The 22,418-nt window shown below is 47.4% G+C and overlaps 1 protein-coding gene across 5 annotated transcripts in view; it reads left to right on the plus strand.

Annotated features, from left to right (window-relative positions):
* Positions 1–22,418, plus strand: part of LOC146863309 (uncharacterized) — a 365,164-nt gene that overhangs the window by 14,668 nt on the left and 328,078 nt on the right. For 2 of the 5 annotated variants that reach the window (XM_085642721.1, XM_085642724.1), the window contains exon 2: positions 6,104–6,810. The exons of the other annotated variants lie outside the window; for them this stretch is intronic. Coding sequence is in view for 1 of the 2 variants with exons in the window: in XM_085642724.1 (XP_085498850.1) it covers positions 6,652–6,810 (159 nt within the window). In the remaining variant the exon portion in view is untranslated. The remainder of the gene's footprint in view (positions 1–6,103; positions 6,811–22,418) is intronic. 5 annotated transcript variants of the gene reach the window in all.

The raw sequence follows: 22,418 nt of genomic DNA on the forward strand, positions 1-22,418 counted from the left end.
CTTTTTTAGGATAATTTCTAGGGTGCTGTTGATGTCTGGCTTTTGTTTGATCGGTGAGTCGGATGTCGCCGGCTCCCCTTTGCGCTTATTTAGTTGTTGCTGCTGTAGTCTGGACTCTCTGTCTGCCATGTTTGAATGTTGTCTTGTTTGTCTTTCTTGGTATCTTGGAGTGGCCCTGTTTTCCTCTTTTATATCCTCTTTTATGTCCCTGTTTTCCTGTGTCCTGTGTCTCTATATCCGGCGACGATCCTCTCTCTCTCTCTCGCCGCTATCGAGATCGACCGTTTCCTCTCTCCTTTTAGCTGTCTGTTGGCTTCTTATGGTTCTAGACCCTCCTCGGGGCCCTTCACCTGGAGTGCTTGAGGACCGGTAGCTCTGTCACCCAAACCCTCCTCTATTGCTGTTGGTCTCAGGATATCTGTGTGGTTCTGCGCGTGAGGATCCTGCCACTCGCTAAGCTCGTCGCTGCTAGTGCTGCCCTGCTATTTGGTATTGTGCAGTTGTCTGCGCTGTTTGGTGTTTGTTTAAGTTTCTTTTTGTAGGTGAGCGCTTGTTAGGAAGCTCTGTGTAACACATCTCCACTGTAGTGCTAGCTATAATCTGTGTGTGCTCGCTATCAGGAGGGTATGTCTGTGGTTTAACCCCAACTGTTTTTGTTGAGTCTCCTGCCCAGGCACACAGATTTTCCCCAGCCCTCAAACAGTCAGGTCATGCTCAGGAATGCGCCTCTACTGCTGGCGCTCACCTTCCCCGCTCGCTTACACTCGTGAAAGTCCCTCCTTAGAGCAATTCCTGTTTTGGTCTTTTCCATGCGTTCTTGGAGCGGTGGTAACTTTCGGCTCTTTTTCTGTCACATTTCTCTTCCGGTTTGCCAGAGAAAGCCCATATCCACACCATCAACCTGCTCTGTCCATGAGGATTAAATCTGCGTCTTCCTCAGGTAGCCGGTATCAGGAGCTGGAGCTCTAGGGACGCTCCCGTGTTTTGGTCATCTCTGCTTAACTCCCATCCACTAACAGCGAAACACTACGATCCCCGCTGCCGGCGCGCTCCTCGCCGCTCCTCACTGGTTCGCTGCCCTCCCTGTACCTGCGTCTTAGACTTGCAGCGCGGTGTTAATGGCTGTGGCCACCATTTTGGTAGTCTGCTTTTTGCTTCCTTTTGTTTCGGTTTTGTTTCGGTTTCGTTCCTTATGCGTTCTTTGTAGCTGCAGTCTCCATCTTGGCAGTCTGCCTTGGCTCCTTTTAGTTTCAGTTTTCGTCTCTACACGCTGTAGGCATTAGCTTATTTATTTCCTACTCTCTCTTGTCTCTTTTTGGTGGGTCTTAGTCTCCCACACTATCACTCGCCTGACTTTTGTTCACCTCAGGCGACCATGCGGGGTTTTGCGGTGCCGGGTTGAATCCAGGGTGAAGGCGCGGCTATACGCTGCTGCCGCCGTTGCTGCTGCACCCCCCGAAATTCACTCACCCTCTTGCCTACGACCTGGGTTGGATTGTCGTCGCGGTAGTAGCAGGCAGTTGGGGTCTGCAGTGCTTTGTCGCGTCTCAGGCTGGTGGCCGGTTTCGGTTCTCTGGTATTTGGAGCGACGCTCTTTCTGTCATTTTGCCCCACACGTCTTCTCTCTGCATTCACCTCTAATCGTGGGTTTTCTTCGGTTCTCCGGTCTCATGGGCCATTCGAGAGGGGACCCCCACCGGCTTGTGTCCTTCCGATGGTTTAATTTCTGGTTCTGCACCTTTTCCGTTTCATTCTTGCTGGAGTTTTTTAAGTTTGATTCTCCGTTACAGCGAAGCAGCAGGATCAGGCAGCCATCAGCTCTGCCGTCCAAGCCACGCCCCCTGCCGTCCAAGCCACGCCCCCTTTAAATGGCAGGGGCGGCTCCTCCATTAGGGTGGAGGAGCGTCACCCCACTGCTTTCTCGCAGTGTGAGAAGCAGAAACATAAAATGGTAAAACTGCCATTTTATTTTTCTGCTTCTCACACTGTGAGAAAGCAGAAGTGCCTGGTTGGGGTCTGGCGGGTGGGCAGGTGTGCTCAAATGCAGGCGAGGAGTGGGCAACATTTAACGACATGGCTTTATAAAGCCATTCGGGAACTGACTAATAAACCACTGGAGACCCTGAGGGCTACCTGGGAGGCTGAAATCGGGCGCGCACTACATGATAGGGAGTGGGAGAGGGCTTTGGAGTACCCTAAGAAGGTCTCTAGAAACGCACGCTTTAAGAATATACAATATTACATTCTGCACAGGGCCTATTTAACACCTGCACGCCTCCAACGATTATACCCCGACACTCAGTTCCTATGTCCCAGATGCCTCGAACGGAATGCAGATTTCCAACATATGTTTTGGAATTGTTCCGTCATTAAAATTTTCTGGCACCACATTCATACTGCTTTGGGTACCCTCACAGGGCTGGCCTGCATGAACACGTGGGAGGCCTGCGCCATAGGAAACTGCTGGTGTGTATACACCAGTATACTGAGTGCACTGCTGGATGAATGTACAACACAATTACGACATATTAGCTACTGTAGAAACAAAACTCGACCTAAGCAATGAACGATCTGAATAATGTGACAGTTTGACAGTCCGTTGAGTCACGGTAATTTATAATAAAGCTGTATTTGTCATTCAATCACATAAGAGACATAGAGATATGCAAGACAATGATTGAGAAGTAGCTCAAAAAGAAATCCACATGAATGAAATCAGAATATTTGCACTAAGGCAGAGAACTTAGTCGTCAGTTCTTGCAAGAAAACCCAATGCATTTCGGGATGTTGTACATCCCTTCTTCAGGGGAAGCTGTTGAAAAAAAGAATACATTTCAAACCTTAGAATTCAAGACGTGACTGAATGTAACATGAATGGATAACAGTACAGTACAGGGTGCAGCAAGGCTGTGGCCAAAGCGGAAACACTACTGGTCTGTTTCAAGCTGGAGCAAAGAAAGAAATAAACCCAGTGTCATGCTGGTTGTGCTTTAAAAAACTTCCAAAGAAGTGAAAAAGAACTGAAAAGGAACAGAAGTGATTCAGATAGTCAAACCCTAATCACCAGAGTAAACCACCAAGTGCATGAGTGGAAAAGAAACGATGTGACGAGATAGATGAAAGCGAGAATAAGCTGATAAAAACCTGGAAAGTTCTTGCCAGATGAATGGAACGACTGTAACAATATCGGAATACACAGGAATGGATGAGAGGGCTGAACTGGGGCTGTGTGCCTGAAGCGGGGAAACACAGGGAAGCTGTGAGTCGGAAAAAAATGTTAAATGAAATGAAGCTCAAAGTGAAACCAAGTGTAACGGTAAAAAAGGAGGCTTACTGGAAATAATTGCAGTGAGAACAGATCGCTAGGATGAATGAATGCTGTGGCCCGAATGTTCGGGGAGATGGGGAAGGGTTCAGTGGCTTGCGTAGAAAGCCATCGTGTAATGGAAAGCTGCGCGAACTCTGCAACCAAAAGAAGGAGAACCATTGAAAAAACAAATTAAAATGGTTTAAAAACAACGGGCAGGGAACTGTGGAAGCTGCTTACCCCGTATACTGAACACACGAGGAAAAGGCAAATGGTCGTGGCTCCTGTGTACATCCGGAGAGGTGTGTGTCCGAGGCGCATTCCACCCGGAAGTTAAATGCGCAACCGTGGTCACATGATGGATGTAGATAGAACTCATAGAAATAGGACTGCTAGGGCTTCTAAAAATGAATGCACAAACTGGTGCTGCTGGGTCGCACTGAGCGCAGACTCGAGTAATGCAGACCTCTGGTAATGGATATGAACTTCACAGTGTGGGAAGAGAAAAAATGTAGAAGTGAAGGTCTGGAAAATGTTACGAGAATGAGGAACCGATGGAATTAAAAACGGACAAGTGGATCTGGACAGCTGGTGTGCATGAATGAAATGAATCAGGTATTCAGAATCTGTGGAGTGATAATTCACTGTTCACTGGAAACAGCTGAAGTGTGCTTGTAAATAAAGAAGAAAAACTGCGAAAAAATAATAAAATTGAAGATCCCAAACTATGGAGAAATAATTTTGCTCAAGCTGAAGAAACCGTACAATCTAAACGGAAGAAAGCAAGTTGCTGGAGGGAAGGAAAAAGACACGTCTGTGAAATGATAAACATAATGGGAGAAAAATGGGCATTGGCTGGTGCGGACAAACAATATAGAAATCAGATTACAATTACTCACATGTTATTATAAAAAACACTGCATTTCAATTTTGTCATTAAGCCCAAATGGTAACAGGGTATGCAAAAACTTGGTCCACCAGACTTCTCTCTGTGATAAAAGCCTGTCTGTGTTCAACTGTGTGTTGCGGGGCATCATCTCAAGTATAGTGAATCTTAGTTGTGCGATGGTGTGGCGGTGTTCTAACCAGTGTGATGTGAGAGGAGATTTGAGACTTCTGGTTCGAATGGAACTTTTATGTTCTGAAATTCTCACTTTCACTTTTCGGGAAGTTTTCCCCACATACATGAGTCCGCAGGGGCATTTGATGGTATAGATAACATTGGTGGTGTCACATGTACCAGTGTATCTAAGTTGAATGGTTTTGCCTGACCGTGGGTGGTGAATGACATTGCCAGTGATCACATTGTGGCAATTAACGCAGTTCTGACATTTTTGCATGCCTTTGTGCTCAACAACTTCAATCGTAGGTGTGGCTGACAATAAATCTTTGATATTTCTGCTCAGAGTGTATGCGAAGATGGGATCAGAGGAAAATAATCCATTGAAGTCTGATTCATGTTTGAGAATGTCCCATCTATTTTTGATGATCTGTCTGATACGTCGTGAGCTAGTAGAGAATGTGGATACAAAGACATGTTTGTTTGAAGGGTTTTTGACTGTAGGAATCAGCAGTTCAGTGCGTGACTTCGTGTGAGTTCTAGACATAGCGGACTCAAGAACTGATTCAGGATACCCGCGATCCCTGAATTTGATGACTTGGTTTTGGAGCAATGGTTCAAGATGTTGACTCTCGGAAACAATTCTCTTTGTTCGGATTAGTTGGGAGTAAGGTAGATTGCGGATGAGTGACGGAGGATGAAAACTGGAATACTGAAGAAGATTGTTTCTGTCAGTGGGTTTGGAGTAAATGGATGTGATTAATGTATTCGATTGTTTTGTGATCAGTACATCCAGAAAAGATAATTGTACATTACTGATGGTATACGTGAACTGAATGCGAGGATTCTTTTTGTTGAGTTCACCAATGTGTTGAACCAAAGATGCTTCAGAGTTTTTCCAAATAAGAAAAATATCGTCAATAAATCTTGCATAAAATGCAAGATTGTCATTCCAGGTGTTGTTTGTGAAGATATGGTCGTATATTTACATTGATGCAATGCGCTGGTTTTTAACCCACTGTTTTAGTTGAGGATACACAGCAGAAGCACGGGGTCATTTGGAGAGGATGCAGGCTAAGCGTACAAATGTGATATGGGATTCTGGGCAATGTAGTTTTCAATCAGCGAAAGAATGCCTGTTTCACATTTTTTTAACAAAACTGCAAGCTAGTCGTTGAGGGACTTGGAGTTTAGAGAGAGGTATGTGATTAAGCACCTGAAGATAATTGGTGCGCAGTGACGAGTATAAAAAAGAGATGGGAAGGAACCGTCTTTTCATTAGGGAGAAAGACGTGTGCGTGAGCACTTGGGAAATGTCGAGGATATGATCACGCTTGCGTGAACGAGTTGCCGGCAGCAAGCGAGGTTCCGCGACTTTCGTATTTTTGAAGCAGCAGCTACACATGTCACGGTAAGCGTATGAAAGTAGCATTGCGCTAAGGAATTCCAAGGGATTGCAGTTTTAACAAAGGAAAATGTGTTAGTCTAATGGAGGTGGGTTATTTAGAAGCCAGGCTTAGACTCACAGGATTTGGGAGGTTTTGAGAGGGCTATATAGAGGATGGCTCGGTGTTTCTCTTTTTTAACAGAAGCGGGTTGAGCGCGTGGGTTTAAGCACTAAGCCCGAATTACGGACATAAATGATTATTTCAAATGATTATTTTAAATACATGAATTGTAGCACAGTGGTTGAATTGCAATGACTATGGTGACATTTATTAATCTGTGTATTTTAGATGCCCCTGACGAAGGGATTCGTCCCGAAATGCATTGGGTAATTCAATAAAACACGTGACATTTGGAAACCATCTTGCCTCCTGTGTGTTGGTGATTCATCTCTGAACGTACTTAAATGAGTAAAATGAATTGAAGACATTGGAAAGAAAACGGCAGAAAAATGAAATGGATTAATTAAGGAGTACATAAAGATTAAGGATAACATGATTTAATTGATTGGACTCATTGAATTTGAATGGCTGTGCTGCTGGTAATGGATCTGTAACAGGGTCCACATGTTGTGTTCATTATGCAGGCGCATTTGGACGGAGCGCTTACCAGGCATGCACGCCTACATAGTACAACTGGTCAAGCTTTAGATTAAACTCTTTGGATTAATTAATGGTGTGCATCCCGCTACCCATGTTCGTATTCGAACTTAGCCATGAATGTATTCGCGTATGCAGGAGCACCGGAAAAACCCATGGACGTGCCGCTTATCTGCAAGAAGAAATCATTCTTCCATTGTAGATAACTGTGTTGGAGACAAAAAGTAAGAATCTCCAAGATGAAAACTTTGTTTATTGTAGTTTCTGGTAAATGGAGAAGTGCCCATTCACAAGCTTCCACACCTTCAGATAAAGGAATCGATGTGTATAATGCTGTCACATCAATCGAGCAGAGTAACCATGATTCCGGAAAATTACTGTGTATCTGCTCAAGTAAGGTGAGAAAATGAGTGGTATCTTTAATGAAGCTTCTCCATGTTTGAACAAACTTTTGTAGAAAGTGATCAACTAGTTGACCTGCCGGCATGAAGATGGAATCACAGCCGGACACAATGGGTCTGAATGGAGGATCATGTAAATTTTTGTGTATCTTCGGCAACATATACAATCTGGGTCGTCTAGGATAAGAGACTGTAAGGAAACTTCGAATTTTCTGGTTAATCCAATCCATTTCTTCAGCATGATCAAGAATATGCGCAAGTGTGTTCTGGAATGAAGTTGTTGGATCTTGATCGAGTTTAATGTACGTGGTGGTATCTTGTAGGTGTTGAAAAACTTTGTGTTCGTAAAATGTACGGTCCATGATGACCAAGGCTCCTCCTTTGTCTGCTGGTTGAAGTGTAAGCCTGGAGTCTTTTGCTAGATTTTTAATGATAGCTCTTTCGTGTTTCTTCAGGTTAGTTGGACGTGGTTGACAGAAATTCACTCGAGAAAGATCATTCCGAATAAGCGTCTCAAAAGAATCCAATGTTTTGTGAGACATAGGCATCTTTCGCGCAAGTAAGCAGCACAAGGTGCGGACCCGTTTTCTCTCCCTTGCGGTGCTCTTAGCCAAACGCAGCATCGCCATGCACTGGCGCTCCCCCACCGGTCCACCGCTGGCGGCTTGGGTGGGAGCTACACACAAATGGGCGGCGGCTGAGGAGGAGACATTACGGGAGGAGGAGGTGAGAGGGGTCCGCAAACACCCTATATCTATGGAACGGGCCATGCTATTATATCAGTTCAAGCAGCTAACCCCGGGAGCAGATCCAACAGACGGCCCACCCGCAATGTCAGCCCTGCACACGCAGTCACAGACCCTACCCAACCAATCTTTCGAAATAACGACCGCATGAACTCCTCACAAACACCAGCATCAGGTGTGCTATCGTGGCTTTAGGTCGAATCGAATATGATAGGCAACCGTGAGTCACAGTGGTGCCTTACCCATACGACGTTCCATACCCTTGCTAGAGATTCTGGAGATGTTCTTCCATGCCCGTTCCCTAGGTTATGCCCCGTTACACCCCAGTTCCTGTGCCATGTCTGGAACCTGAGACAACAGGGTATACACATCACGATATATCTGTAAGTTGTTTATTCTCCCACTTGATGTATCACCAGTATATGCAGATATTCTGTACCACCATGGAATGTACAGTCTGACTTCACTATTCGAAAACTTTGTATGTAGTACGATGTGTGAAATATGAAAATGGCAATAAAAATATGTTTATGCAGGCGAGGAGTGGCTAGCCCAATGCTGTGGGCCTTGACTCTTTGGTCGGCCCTCTGGGGCCGACCAAACCAGTCATGCGTACTCTCCCTCTTCTCTATGTAGGCTGCATGCAGCCTATTTAGAGAACATGGCACCCCCATTGGCACCCGATTGGGTGCCGCCCCACCAATCCAAAAGCTGCCATTGCAGCATTGTAATTGGCTTAGGGGAGGGAGGCTACCTGTGGCTGCTACTTGTTGGGAGAGCAGCAGGAAAACTCAGGATCTGGCCAGGAGCTGGGCGGCGCAAGACCCGAGAAGGTATGTTTAAAAAAAAAATTCAAATTAAACCTGTGATTCCCCTCCCCCGTGAGTCATGCTGGCCGCGACTGCCTTAGTTTGTTTCCTGCGTCTGTGTTGGTATAACTCTACATGCGCATTTGCCACCAGCACTAGTACAGCATTGTTCTAAGTTCTAACCTCCTCGTAGGTGTCGTCAACAAATCTCCACGCTCTCACTCTCGCATCGCATTGCCGAGCCTGGCCTCGAGGCAGGCACACTTGGAGTGGAGGTGCAGTGCTTTAAAAAAAGAGGTTCATAAATTGCGTAAAACACATTAATTAAGGCCAGACAGACTAATGTATTTATTGCGATTTATTTAATTGAGTGTTTTCAGTTGTGGTCACTGGTTGAAGTTGGCATTGGCAAACAGTGCACGACTTGGCTGCTTTATTATGAAGCCATGCAGCCGACCTTGAAGCTGGGGTACAAGGGTTCGACTCTCAGCAGGAGGCTCAACATTGTGTGATTCTGGGCAAATCAGCATGGTGAGATTTAAGTGATTTGAAATCACTTAGTCAGAAACCTAAACGGTAAAGACTACCATTTATGTTTCTGCCTTCTCGCATTGCGAGAAAGCAGAAGTGCCTCTGTGCCTTGTTGGGGGCGGGGGGTGGGCGGTCCTGCTCGATGGCAGGGGAGAGTGGCTTACCCACTGTTGTGGGTACTGACTGTTTGGTCGGCTCAGGGCCAACCAAACAGTCAGTACCCACAACAGTGGGTAAGCCACTTCCCCCTGCCCTCGAGCAGGACCGCCCACTCTCTGTCTTTCTCTATGCAGAGAAAATGTCCCGGCTGGGGCGCTTGCCTGCTGCGCCTACCAGCAATGGGATTGGCTTCTCTTGCGTTGCGAAGGGGAGGGAAGCTGCCTGCTGGCTGCTTCCTGCAGGAACACGTGGTCGCAGACCCACCAGTACAGGCCGGAGCAGAGGGAGTGCGGTATCTCGGCACTCGGGTACGTTTAGTAAGTTTTATTTTAATAGTAATATTTGTATTCCCCACCTGCGGGGCGCGAATTTATGTCACAGAAGTCAATCAGAAACTGAAACTGTAGCACCTCTGGGCCCCTCACGGGATCATACGCGCATGGAGGGGTAGAGGATTATAAAACTGGGAAAATAGCAACCTCTTGCTTCCATCTCCGTCAGCCATTCACATGCCCTCTCTCAAGGAGCCTCGTAGATGATTCTATGCCTGAGTACTGGTGTTGCTTATATTGGCCTTCTAGGCCGCCTAGTTGTATAATGCGACGTGTGCAGTAATGGCCGTAATGGGCAGAGCAGAGCTGGTGAATTTCGAAGGGGTGTTGAGTCATCGACACTGATACTGGAACCTGGTTCACCTGGGGGAACCAGGTTCAAGTATTGGCGGCGTCGACTCAGCATCCTGTGATTCTGGGCAAATCACTTAATCTCCCCGTGGTGCTTAACAAAAAAGCTTGTGGGATGGATTTCCTCCTCAACTAACTGGTGCCGCGCGTGCTGATGTAAAGCTGCACTCTAATACCTTCGGATCGCGTTCCCGCCATATAAACACTCACGCACTTTGAAGTGCAGACTAGTTGCGGCACTTAAAAGAGTGTGAGTGTTTATATAGCGGGAACGCAGAGTGCAGACATAAATGTTTGTGAAGCTAGGCCCTGCTGGCATGTACCTCCGAGAAGCGTTTGCAGCAGCGTGTATGCTTCTCAGAGGTCCATGCCATGATGTCACGATAACTCAAGACCACCAGTCTACATAGAGTGCTGCAAAAATAAATATTACATTCCTTCTTTTAACTCAATAACACAGAACACAATGCTCACATTAATAATTAAATTTTTTATTGTTATCATTACACGTATTTAATTGATAAGAACACCTACAGCAGCACCATATTACTCCATCCCTCCCCTAAATTGGAACACATTGAAGCAAGGCAGCATGATAATCAAAATGTCATGCCTCCTCTTTGATCTCGTTTTCCAGTAATTTGTTACTGTGTGCTTCACAGATGTTAAATAGGTCATAATTGTTCTGGTAGATTTGAGCTTGTGGATCACACAATGACGCTATCGCCATGCCCCTCCTTTTAAAATAAAAAACCCTATTACCATGTTTTCTGCATTCTAGCAGAGCTCAACATGAACCATTAATGCATGCGAACACACAAACAAACGTGATCTTTACAGCGTTAGAACCACCTAGCCTTTTACCTGCCCTTCACACATGTGATAAGAATATGCCTTCTGAGGTATTGTTTTGTTTTTATTTTTTTATAAAAAGTTTATTGTGCAGAGAAAAAGGGTACAAGCACGGGCCTACAACCTCCTGGGCCGGCCGCTAGTATGCAGAAATGATCAAGCAGTTCAAAAACAATGACTGGCCCGCAGGGGCTCCGCTAAATGACAGGAGATCAGGCTGCACATAAAGGAAGTCAGGATACACCCTTTTTACATAACTATCAACCAAAATAAAGAAAAACAAAAAGCAAGGCGAAAAACATTGAAAGGGCGTCTAACCATAGCAGCGGAACTCCACATAGGACCACCCTAGGGTGGTCAATAAAAGGGGGGTCTGAGAGGGAGGGGGGGGGGGCCACGGGGAAACCAAATCTATACTCAGATGAACAAAGTAAGCAAGGAACCCTCAAGGATCAGGGGGACAAGGCAACCTCAGACGTATCCACCAGGGGGGGAGAACAGATAGTCCCTCGATACACATTCCACTGACCCCAGATTCTACCCCACGCCCCCGGTTTACCACGAGCCACATACACCGTCATCTCCCTGAACATGCACCAGTCCATGTTCTCCTTCCATACGGACACGGTGGGAGGCCGTTGGGAACCCCAAAGCTGCGCAATATCTCTCTTTGCGATCATGTTCCCAAGGGCCGCCCACCGAGCCTGGGCCGCATTATAGTCATTGGGCTCCCACACATTCAGAACACATCGGCGCACCTCCGGCAGCAGAGCGACCCCAGTGACTCGTTTCATAACATCATGCACCTGGCGCCAATATTCCGCCACCTCGCGGCACTCCCAGAGGATGTGGAGAAAGGTGGCACTGAGCCCGCAGCCACGCTTACAGAGCCCGTCGTCAGAAAACCCCATCGAGACCAAACGGGGACCCGTCACATAGACACGATGGAGAATCTTAAGCTGGACCAGACGGAGACGGGCCGGGATGGCAACCTCCTTAGGGGATGACAGCGCAGACTGCCAGTCCTCGCCGTCCAACTCCACCCCATCTCCCGTCCATGCCTCCCGAAGACGCACCAAGAGATCAGCCCGATTATTTATTCGTTTTTTATAAATCAGGGAGATAGTACTGTCGGGGACGTGTCCGTCGAGTATACGGTCCTCGAGAGGCGAAGAAACAGGGACCGTGGTCCCCTCCCCAAAGACCGAGAGTAGGGCGTGCCGAACCTGGGCATAGCGGAAGAACTCCCTTTCACTAAGCTCGTACTCGCTCTGAAGCGCCGCGAAGGATTTAACCGCGCCTTTAACCCATAGGTCCCCCACTCTGCTAATGCCGATCGTATCCCAGTGCTCAAAGCCTTTCGTTGTCCAGAGGCTTCCCAAGCGCTCTGAGGCGAATAGAGGAGTAGCACACGTTAACCGCTCACTCCAGCCCACAGCTACATTCGCCGCCTTCCACACACGTACCGCAATCCTAGTAGGGCCCGTGAGGGTCCCTCCGGCAGATCGAGAGTAAAGCGCTCTGTTATAGTTACCGCCGGGAAGCAGGAATTTATCCATCTCATATGCCGGGTTCGAGCCAGGAGCGTACGTAGCATGGTTAATGGCAGACAGCTGGGAGGCCCAATAGTACCTTCTAATGTCAGGAAGCGCGATGCCCCCGTCATACCAGGGAAGAGTCAGCTTTGCCAAAGCGATACGCGCACGACCGTCCCAAACCAGTTTCCTCTGCAAACTCTCCACTTCCCTAAAGTAGGCCGCCGGAATGATATCGAAGGAGTTCTGGAGAGTGTAAAGAAATCTGGGAAGGGACATCATTTTAAACAGTGCTGCGCGACCAAGTGGAGACAAGGGCAACTTACACCACCGAGCCGTGTCCGCCCTCAAACGCCGGAGGGGAGACAGGAGATTCTGCTCATAGCGGACCGCCGGATCCAACGAAACGTATACCCCCAAGTATTTAAAGCCGGATTGAGATGTTTGGATCGGAAGCCGAGGCGGCAAGAGAGGAAGGCCACCGGAGATAGGATACACGCAAGATTTGGACCAGTTAATTATCAAACCCGAATTTCTCTCGAAGGAAGTAAGGACATCAAAAAGCACATTGAGCGACTTCCGAGGTGAGGTACAGAAGAATATCATCCGCGTACAACGAGACCCGATCCTCGAAGCCCGGGGCCCACCGGATCCCTCTGATCGAGGGCTCCCAGCGGAGCCAGGCAGCGAGCGGTTCCAAGGCGAGAGCAAAGAGCAGAGGGGACAACGGGCACCCCTGCCTAGTACCCCTCCCGAGCGCGAAGGGCCGAGAAACCCGCCCATTGACAACCACCTGAGCCAGTGGACCAGCATAGAGGAGCTTCACCCAACCAATAAATCCCTCCCCAAAGCCAAACTTCGCCAATACGGCCCAAAGGAATGGCCACTCGATGGTATCAAAGGCCATCGTGGCGTCTAAGGAAACCAATATGGCCGGTTCAGAGAAGTACTCCGCCCTAGCGAGGACGCCATGTAGACGCCGCAAGTTGAGAGCGGTATTACGATGAGGGATAAAGCCGCATTGATCCGGATGTATCAAATCACAGATAACTCCCAGCAAGCGATTAGCGAGAACCTTGGCAAGGATTTTCGGTTCGGCATTTAGTAGGGAGATAGGCCTATATGAGGCACAGCGGTCTCGTGGCTTACCATCCTTGGGAATAACAACTATAGTAGCCAGACGCTGGTCGTCGGGAAGGGAACCCCGCTCGAGCGACTCCAGAAACATACGACTGAGGAAGGGCGCGATTTTATCCGGGCGTAGTTTATACAGTTCAATCGGCAGTCCGTTGGGGCCCATAGCCTTGCCCGAGCGAAGGGAACGAATCGCGGTAGCAATCTCGGCGACAGACAGGGAGGCATCCATCTGCTCACGGTCCTCGACGGATAGGCCGGGCAAGGCAATATCCCGCAGCAAGAGACGAGAGTCATCCTCATCTCTATCAGACACCGGGGAGTACACCGCCCGGAGGTGGTCAGCAAAACACTCCACAATCTCACCAGGGTCAGTCACACACACTCCATCCGAAACCCGAAGCTCCGGGACCACACGATTCACTCTCTCCTTCTTATCCAACCAAGCAATCAGTTTACCCGCCTTGTCCCCGGCATCATACAACCTACCCTGTTGCTCCCTATACATGCTCTTGGCCGCGTCAGTGACAAGAGACTTATATTCAAACTGCTTCAAGCTGAGGGCATGAAGCCCATCCTGAGTGACACCCGTCTCCAAAGCCGCCTCCAGCCCCGATATTTCAGTCTCCAGCTTCACCACCGCCTCATTCTTAACCCTCTTAGCCTCCACTATCTGGGATAGGGCATGCCCGCGGAGCACTGTTTTGAAGGCTTCCCACAGGGACACTGAGGACAACACCGACCCCTCATTCTCGAGAAAATACTGATCAATCGACTTAACAAGGCTATCACGAATCTTGGGGTCTCGCAAGTACCAAGGGCTAATAGGGGCGATCCGCCCAGCGAACCGCATCCCGGTGTTGAAAAGCAACCACAGTGGGGAATGATCAGAGATACCCCGGGCCAAGTGCTTGACCTCTCGAATCCGGGCAGTCTGGGCCGCGGGCATAAGAAAATAATCCAATCTGGAGAGACTCCCATGGGCCCCAGAGTGAAATGTGTACTGACACTGTGTCGGATGCATTAACCTCCAACAATCCACCAGACCGAAGGTATCCAAGAGTCCGCCGAGCCACGCCTGGGCAGCAGGGAGGGCCCTGGGCGGGTGGCGATCCAAATCACCCGAAACAACCGAATTAAAATCCCCACCCATAAGCAAAAGACTGTCAGGAAGCTCAAGCAGCATACGACCCAAGTCTGAGAAAGTGGAGTTCTGGAGGCCCGGGGGAACATAAACCGAAACCAAGGAAAGGGACTGTCCCTCCCACCTCCCAATCAGCCACATAGCGCCCTCTATCGTCTAGGACAACCCTGGTGATCTCTAGCGGAAGTGAAGATCGTAGGAGAATGCCCACCCCTCTAGAGCCAGTGGTGAAACCGGAATGGGCCACGAGTCGGTATCCCCCCCTGTTCATGGCATGACAAACATTACCAACCAGATGCGTCTCCTGTAAGAATACCACATCAGGAGTCAAACGACGCAAATACTGCAGCACAACACCCCGTTTAATACGATCCCCCAATCTGTTGACGTTCCAAGACATCAGTCTCAACCCGTCCCCCCCCCCCCATCCCCTCCAATAGATCAAAGGTCCCCCAGCAAATAGCGCGACACCTGAAACTGAAACAGAGCCAATACCTCGCCTTGAAAACAAAAAACACAAATCCAAACAACCCCCCCAAACCAACCCCCCCCCAAATTCAACTCCCCCCACCCTGCACCCCTGCGGTCCAGAAAACCACCCCAACTTGCAGTGTGCCTGTCGCCCTACAAACCCCATTCTACGAAAAGACCCCGGAGGAGGAAAGGGACCCGTCCCTGCCCGCCCCCAACATAGACCATAATTAAACAAAATGTACAAAAGAAGTAGAACCCAGCCGAACAAAACAAAATGTCAAAGTCAAGGACCAAAAGTCACTCCGAAGGAGGCCCGCCACCCTCGGCACCACCAGAAGGCCCAGGCGGTCACCCCGGTCCGGCAGAGAATCCAGCCAGTCACTCACAGTCGCAGGACAGTCAAAAAAGGTAGCCCGGTCTTCGTATTCCACTCGGAGCTTAGCAGGAAAAAGCATCGAGTACCTAAGACCCAGGTCCCGGAGACGGCGCTTCACCCCCTGGAAACCCATCCGCGTTTCTGGACCAGTTGGGTGAAGTCCGGGAAAAAGTTAACGGATGAGTTCTCATATCGGACCGGGCCATGTACCCGTGAGGCCTGCAGAATCGCATCTCGGTCTCTGTAGTGAAAACGTTTTGCGACAATAGGCCTCGGGGGAGCTCCCGGTCGCGGCCGACCGCCTGGGACTCGATGGGCCCGCTCCACGGCAAAGAACTTACTCAGGCCAGCAGGGGCAAGCTGTTTGAGGATGAGTTCCTCAACCATAAGATCCACCGGGCGATTGTCGGAGGCCTCCGGAACACCTATGACGCGGATGTTCTGAGGTATTGTTGGTGGCGCAGCCTGTCTATAATGTGGGTCTGATGTAGTGCAGTCAGAAAAGACTGCCATGGGTAGGGTCTCTCGCCTTGTTGAAATGTGGTTCCTCTGCTGGCTTCAAAGAATTTCTTGAATGAAGGATCTCTGGTTATACAGAATAAGCGACTAGCTACCTATGTTATTATATGACATCTCTTTTTCAATGTAATAACTGCACTCTCACAATTGCTTTATCAACCTTCTTGCTTTCTCAAATTGCTTGAAATAGCTTCATTTGCCCACACTTGTTTCAAAATCTCCGTGGAGGGAGAACCCCCCAAACCTCCCCTTAGCTTGCTCACCACAGTGCACGCCACCACAGATTTTCCGCCTCACCACTTTCAAAAGTCACCAGCCGCCACTGCTCTTCCGGCTCATTATGCCATTTGCCACCACCATGGCATTCCACTGATTGTATTGTGGCAGGGAGTGAAATGCATTGGGTGATTGAGGCAGCGAGGCGTGTAGGACTAGCTCAATGGCAGTGCCCATGCTAAATGACATTGCAACGTTAACTTAGCCTGCCTGCGGACAGCATGAAACAAAGGGGTCAGAGAGAGGGGTATTCCTTCTGATCTCATCACCTCTCTCGTTCTTCTATGTCCGAGCCCGGCCTCAAGGCAGAAGCAGTTGGAGTCGGAGTGTAAAAAAACTAAATAACAAAGAAAAAATAAATCATAAATTGACTAGTGAGCCTGTTTTTTTGTTTTTTTTACTATGACTGGGGTAAATGGTTGAAGAGCTGTTTAATTTTGTGTAATGTTCATCATGTGTTATGTTTTAGTTTGCCTCTGCCTCGGTTCGCAATCTCAGTGACGGGCTTGGCAGGCACCGCACTGACAGTCACAGTTAAGATGATTTCATTCTATCCACGCCACCTTCACGCTAATATTCTGGGTTTAAACTTAAGATAACAATGTCTGGCATGCGGTGTTTACATCACACTGCTTAACATATTGATTGCGGAGCAACAATAGGTCAGGTCAGGCAGTCCATGCCATTACCTAAGCCATTCAGTGATGCTTATATGGCAACACATTTCCACCGATGGCTGGAAAATAAACGGAAGGAATTTCTAACAAGCATTTACAATGCAACGGTCTCGGCATTGTTAAAGTTAGAGCTATTGGCATTGCTCATGACAATGCCGTTTCTTTACATGTTTTAAAAACAAAAAACATAAACAAAAATAATGTCATGAGCAATGCCAATAGCTCTAACTTTACCAATGCCGAGACCATTGCATTGTAAATGCTTGTTATTTTTCCCGCTGTCAATCACCAACGGCCTTACTCCCATGTCTCAGGTCGTCTACGGTTAACCCTTCTGAACCAAATATTTATCTGAATTGGCCTTAGCGGCACCACAAACATAATTTGTCCTTAAAGAATCTTAGACGTGGAGGGGTTAATGTGTTGAATCATTTTCTTCTGATATGCAAGTTCAAAAGAAGCATTTTAAAAACAGAAACTGATGTCCAGAAGTAAGGATGTGCAGTAAGGAGCAATCACCTTATGCGGAATTATTCAGACAATTATGCTTGCTTTCATTTAAGAAGTTGTACTTAATTACACCAACTCTAATTCAGCCCAGAGCGCCCTTGTTGTTGAATATTACAAATCAAAGAGCAGCCAGGGGTTTCCCTTCCTTGCTCTAGCGACCATGACGCACTGGCACTAGCGTCACCATGGTAGAAATGCATGTAACCCGGGACAGAAATCCATAAATTCCACAGCACATGAGGCTTAATCATTGGCAGAATGGCGAGTAAAGCACACACCCGCTCGTGAATCACCTCTGCGAGGCTATAAACGGCACACAACACCGCCGCACTGACACAAGGGTGGGACGGCTGGCCTGGCACCCCCGTGACTCTGACTTCTTCCATGTTTATTGTCCCTATAAAACACCACGCCAAAAGAGCTTCTAAACCAACGACTGCAGCACCAAGGCTGTGCTGCACACAGCCTGCACAATTTCGCAGAAAGTTACACACCAGTAAAAACACATTTTGGACCCATTAAACCAAAAAAAAATAATATTTTGTAGCATCCCCCTTCTGTGGCAACAGTTTCGGGCGCGATGGGTTTTCAATCAGGATTATGTTAAAGTGACTCTCACACGATCGAAGGAAACAGGAAGGCGTTGACACACAGCAGCAATACGGAGCGTGATTCCTCCCTTCGCCACCCACGGATCAACGGACTCGAGTGGAATCATTCTACTGTGCATTACAAGGAGAAAGGGGCGGTTTCAAGCCCCTCTTCTCCAAGTCACAGCACTGGGCACAGCTCCCCGAAGCCACCTCGAGGCGCAGTGCGTGCACTCAGACACTCCCCGCCGGGCGGCTTTTAGGACGTGCTTTTCCGTACACTGATAAACCGTTCCAAGCAGCACTCTGCGAGGCGAGCATAGGTCCGAGCACAGTGGGCAGCGAATGTTTTACTGGCTGTGTTTGGGGCAGAGCAGCGCAACTTGCAAACGCGAAAGCTTGCTTATGGTAGCGTTTCCGTTATCAATAATGTTATTTGTGTTAATGTTACTTCTTTAAAAGATAATTGTGCACCCTACCTTTAAAAAAGCCAATACCACCTCGCTTCCTTGTAAGCTCGCCTCTAAGAACTAATAACAAACACGGCACGCAGCAGGGCCGGGCTCTAAGAAGGTTTTGAATAGAAATTGCGGAGTTAAACAAAAGCGTTAGTTAACACACTGCCTTTGTCAAACAGCCCCCGGGAGGGGAAGAGACAACACAAAAAGGGGCGCGGGGAGGAGGGGTGCTGGGTTGTGAAAGTGTCTGCTGCTTAGATAAAGGCTCACTAACGCCGAAATCTTGTAACGACGCGCCTCAAACTGAGCCGGTCTATAGACTTAGGGGACGCCGTGAAAAGACACCGATCCCCTCTCTCTGGGGCAGGGGCGGGAGTGGGGGGTTGGGGGGCTGTCATTAAAGCAGAGATGGAAGATAGCGCATAATTAAAAGTAGGCAAATGTCCCGCAGTGTGTGTGCAGTAATAAAACAGTTCAGGGGGCTGGTTTCTGATTCTAAATATTATGATATGTGTTTACGTTTCTTTACAAAATGGGTAAAGGGAGACTGAACCTGTCAAAGGATAAAAAAAACCTGCTCCCACCAACCACAGCGCCGCGAATCTGCCTCGGGTTAAGCGCTGCTTTTGTATGCATTTTAAGCTCTGGTCGGATGTCTGCGAAACACGACTTCTTGGACCCATTAAACCCCAAAAAAATAATATTTTGTAGCATCCCCCTTCTGTGGCAACAGTTTCGGGCGCGATGGGTTTTCAGTCAGGATTATGTTAAAGTGACTCTCACACGATCGAAGGAAACAGGAAGGCGTTGACACACAGCAGCAATACGGAGCGTGATTCCTCCCTTCGCCACCCACGGATCAACGGACTCGAGTGGAATCATTCTACTGCGCATTACAAGGAGAAAGGGCGGGTTGCCCAGAATAGAACAGCACCATAACAGAAGCCCAACTATAAAACCTTCACCTCCCTTCTGCCCAACAGCAGAGATAAAAAACAAGTTTTACACGTTTACTATATTTACTCAAAACCAAATAAATAAATTTCAAAAAGTATTTGCAATGTAATAATAGGTGTTGCCTGTTTTTAGAGTTAAAGCTCTTGGCGTTGTAATGCGACGGATGGGAACGCACAGTGGGCACCTCAGCTGAAAAAACACCGCCAGGAGTCTCAACAAGCCGAGGGCACCGGAAGACACCACCGCCTTTCTCCGAGGCAGAGCAGAAATGCCTCGGAGAAAGGCAGCGTCGTTTTCGGATTCGGGGGCGTGTTTTGCTGTTGTCTCCTCCTTGAGACTTCTTGCAAAAAACACGCCCCCCGATCCGAAAAGGACGTGGCCTAATCTGAATGACTGACCTCTTCTCCAATGGCGGGCCAGCATTCAAGAGGCCAGCCAATGGAGAACAGGGGAGAAGAGGGGCGGTTTCAAGCCCCTCTTCTCCAAGTCATTAAATCTCCGACTTCCGGTTCTGCCTTTCGGCAGACCGGACGTCCTCGACCTAAAAACCACTCTAATGTACTCAATAAACTCAAAGAAAATCTATACTTAATATATGACATGGGTTGGCAAGTCACAAACTGAGTTTCTTCTGTATCACACTGCTGTCTTGTTCAGTTATGTGCATTGAGGGTTGTGCAGAATAATGCGTGGGACTCAAACTCTCTGGTTGCATGATATATCATGATATGTTAAAAATGCTATTGTATGCCCTGGCCCCTGGTGTCTTTTTTTGCTTCACTCGACCAGTTGCCCTGTGCATCTAAGGCATGGACTTTCTTCTCCAGAGTCCAAAGTAGTTTACAGCCCGTCCTGAGCCCGGTGTTTATGGCCTGACAAATGACAGGTGGTTTGGGGAAAGCAGCCTTCCCATCCCCTCCCAAATGCAATTAATTCATTTAAGGAATTTGTCAGGGCATGAACATTGTGTCCAGTCCGGCAAAGCACAATAACTATTTCCTCAGTAAATTTCATTTGTAAAGGTATATAAATAAATAAATAAATCTCTAAGGTACTCGGCATTGTTATCTCAAAGACTGTTATGAAGTTCTGTAGTTATATTGAATATCAGCTACCTACCTCATTATCATATGAAATCTCTTTATTGATGTCATAACTGCACCTTAACGATTTCTTTACCAACCTTCTTGCTTTCTCAAATACTCTTGAAAATGCACCATTTGCCCACAATTTTTTCGAAATTTTTGGGGGGTGAGGGGACCCCCGAACTCCCCTCATGACTGGCAGGCTGGCTCGCTGCCATGCACACACCCAGAACCTTTACGCCCCACCACTTTTGATTGTCACCAGCCGTCACTATTAAGTGGCTAATAACCAGTGCTTGCTGTGAACTGTAATGTGTCATACACAAAGAATTGGAAATGTCTGAATGCTTATGGCACAGCCGGGAGCTCCCTTTTCTCCTGAAAACCTGGCTTCTCTGGACAATAAGACTGCAACTGGCGTTTACTAGAATGTCACACTGATGTGTTTTGCCCAAAAAAAAAATATCACTATGATTGTTTGGGATACCAATGATCCCTGGTGTGCACCCTGAGTATCGAAACTAGACTATCTAGGACAAAATATTAACTAGTCATACACGAAGAATAGGAAATATCTGAATGCTCACGTCACAGCAGGGAGCTCTTTTTTCACCTGAGAGCATACATTCTCGGGAAAATAAGCTGCAACTGGTGTAAAAAATTACTTTGGCTGGTGCTTTAAGATCCCATTCAGGGTGAGCCAGTATGGCATAGAGATAGACAGGCTGGCATCCATATTGATCTTGCAGGAATGGGTCGAAATAGCCAATGTAATTAGTTGTCAAGTTGCTTTCTGTAATTACATCAACGCTGCCTTAGCACTGATGAAACCAGAAAACCCATGTCTCTTTTATGTAATTTCCCCCGTGGGCAGACTCGTTAAAACAAAATCATTATGTACTTGGTATAATAAATTGTCATGACCAGAAATGAGCAAGAAAAGGACACGTTACTGGAAGCTGGTGCTGAGACAAGGGCCACAACCATGCGTGGTCTTATATCTTCACGCAATATGTGTCTTAAATTTTATTGCTGGCTGACTCAAGTTAAGGTGAGCTGCAGCTAGAGCTTGGCATGCATATACTAGGGCTTCACACTGTTGTGCTTTGCCCAAAAACAAAATATCACTATGATTCCGGTTGTTTGGGATATTCATGATAACCCATGTGCACCCTGAGTATCGTAACCAGAATATCGAGAACAAAATTTTGAATCCAAAATATTGACAGGTAAGTATGGATTATCTATACTTAGTCCACATATATGTACCTACTAGTATATATTTATAACTTTGTATCTTTCTGGCGATAGCCAATAGGTGGTTATAGTTAGGACCAACTTTTCCCATAGATGAAGCGTTTTTTGTTTTGCTAATAACTTTGGCGTCATTTGAAGAAAGTTTCAAAACTAGTACGCCAGTTAGGTCCGCTGCTGTCTGGAAAGTTTCGGGGTGATTCGTCAAGTGGATGCTGAGAAAAGAGGGGGGTTCCCAAAAACTTTTTCCTCATGCAATGTCTAGAGGTATTTAGCAGTTTTTAAACACGACTACAGCCCGAACCGCTTAACAGATTTACACCAAATTTGTCAGAAAGCTAGATCTTGATACAGAAAGAGTGCTTTTTGTAATTTGGTGTAAATTTGTCAGTAGTTTGGGAAATATTAAAGAACAAAATGTATACATATTTATGGATGCGAATCCTTCACGGATCTACTCGTGGGGATTCACGGGTACCCGTGGATCCAGGGGAAAAGCAAAGCCCGATGACCTGGCCGCAACTTGAAAGGAAAGTTGCAGGCCATTATTTTGTTTGTCGCTTGGCCTGGGGGAAGGAAAAATAAAGTGTCAAAACAGATAAAGGGTCATGTTTTTGGGTCCCGAATCGAGGATCCACGGGTACCCACGGATCCGAAGACCAATGGGATACAAAAACAGCCGTACGCAGTGTGGGGTTAGGTGCATGCGGGGTGTTGGCTGCAAGCCATCCAGCCAACCCCTGGGTGGTTGTATTAACATAAGGTAATTATATATAACTTTACGTAAAAAAAAGAATTTGCTAAAAAAGCCAAACATTACACGGAGTTTATAGTTA

The sequence above is a fragment of the Triturus cristatus genome, chromosome 2_2 (assembly GCF_964204655.1).
Source record: "Triturus cristatus chromosome 2_2, aTriCri1.1, whole genome shotgun sequence".
NCBI classification, from domain to species: Eukaryota; Metazoa; Chordata; class Amphibia; order Caudata; family Salamandridae; genus Triturus; species Triturus cristatus.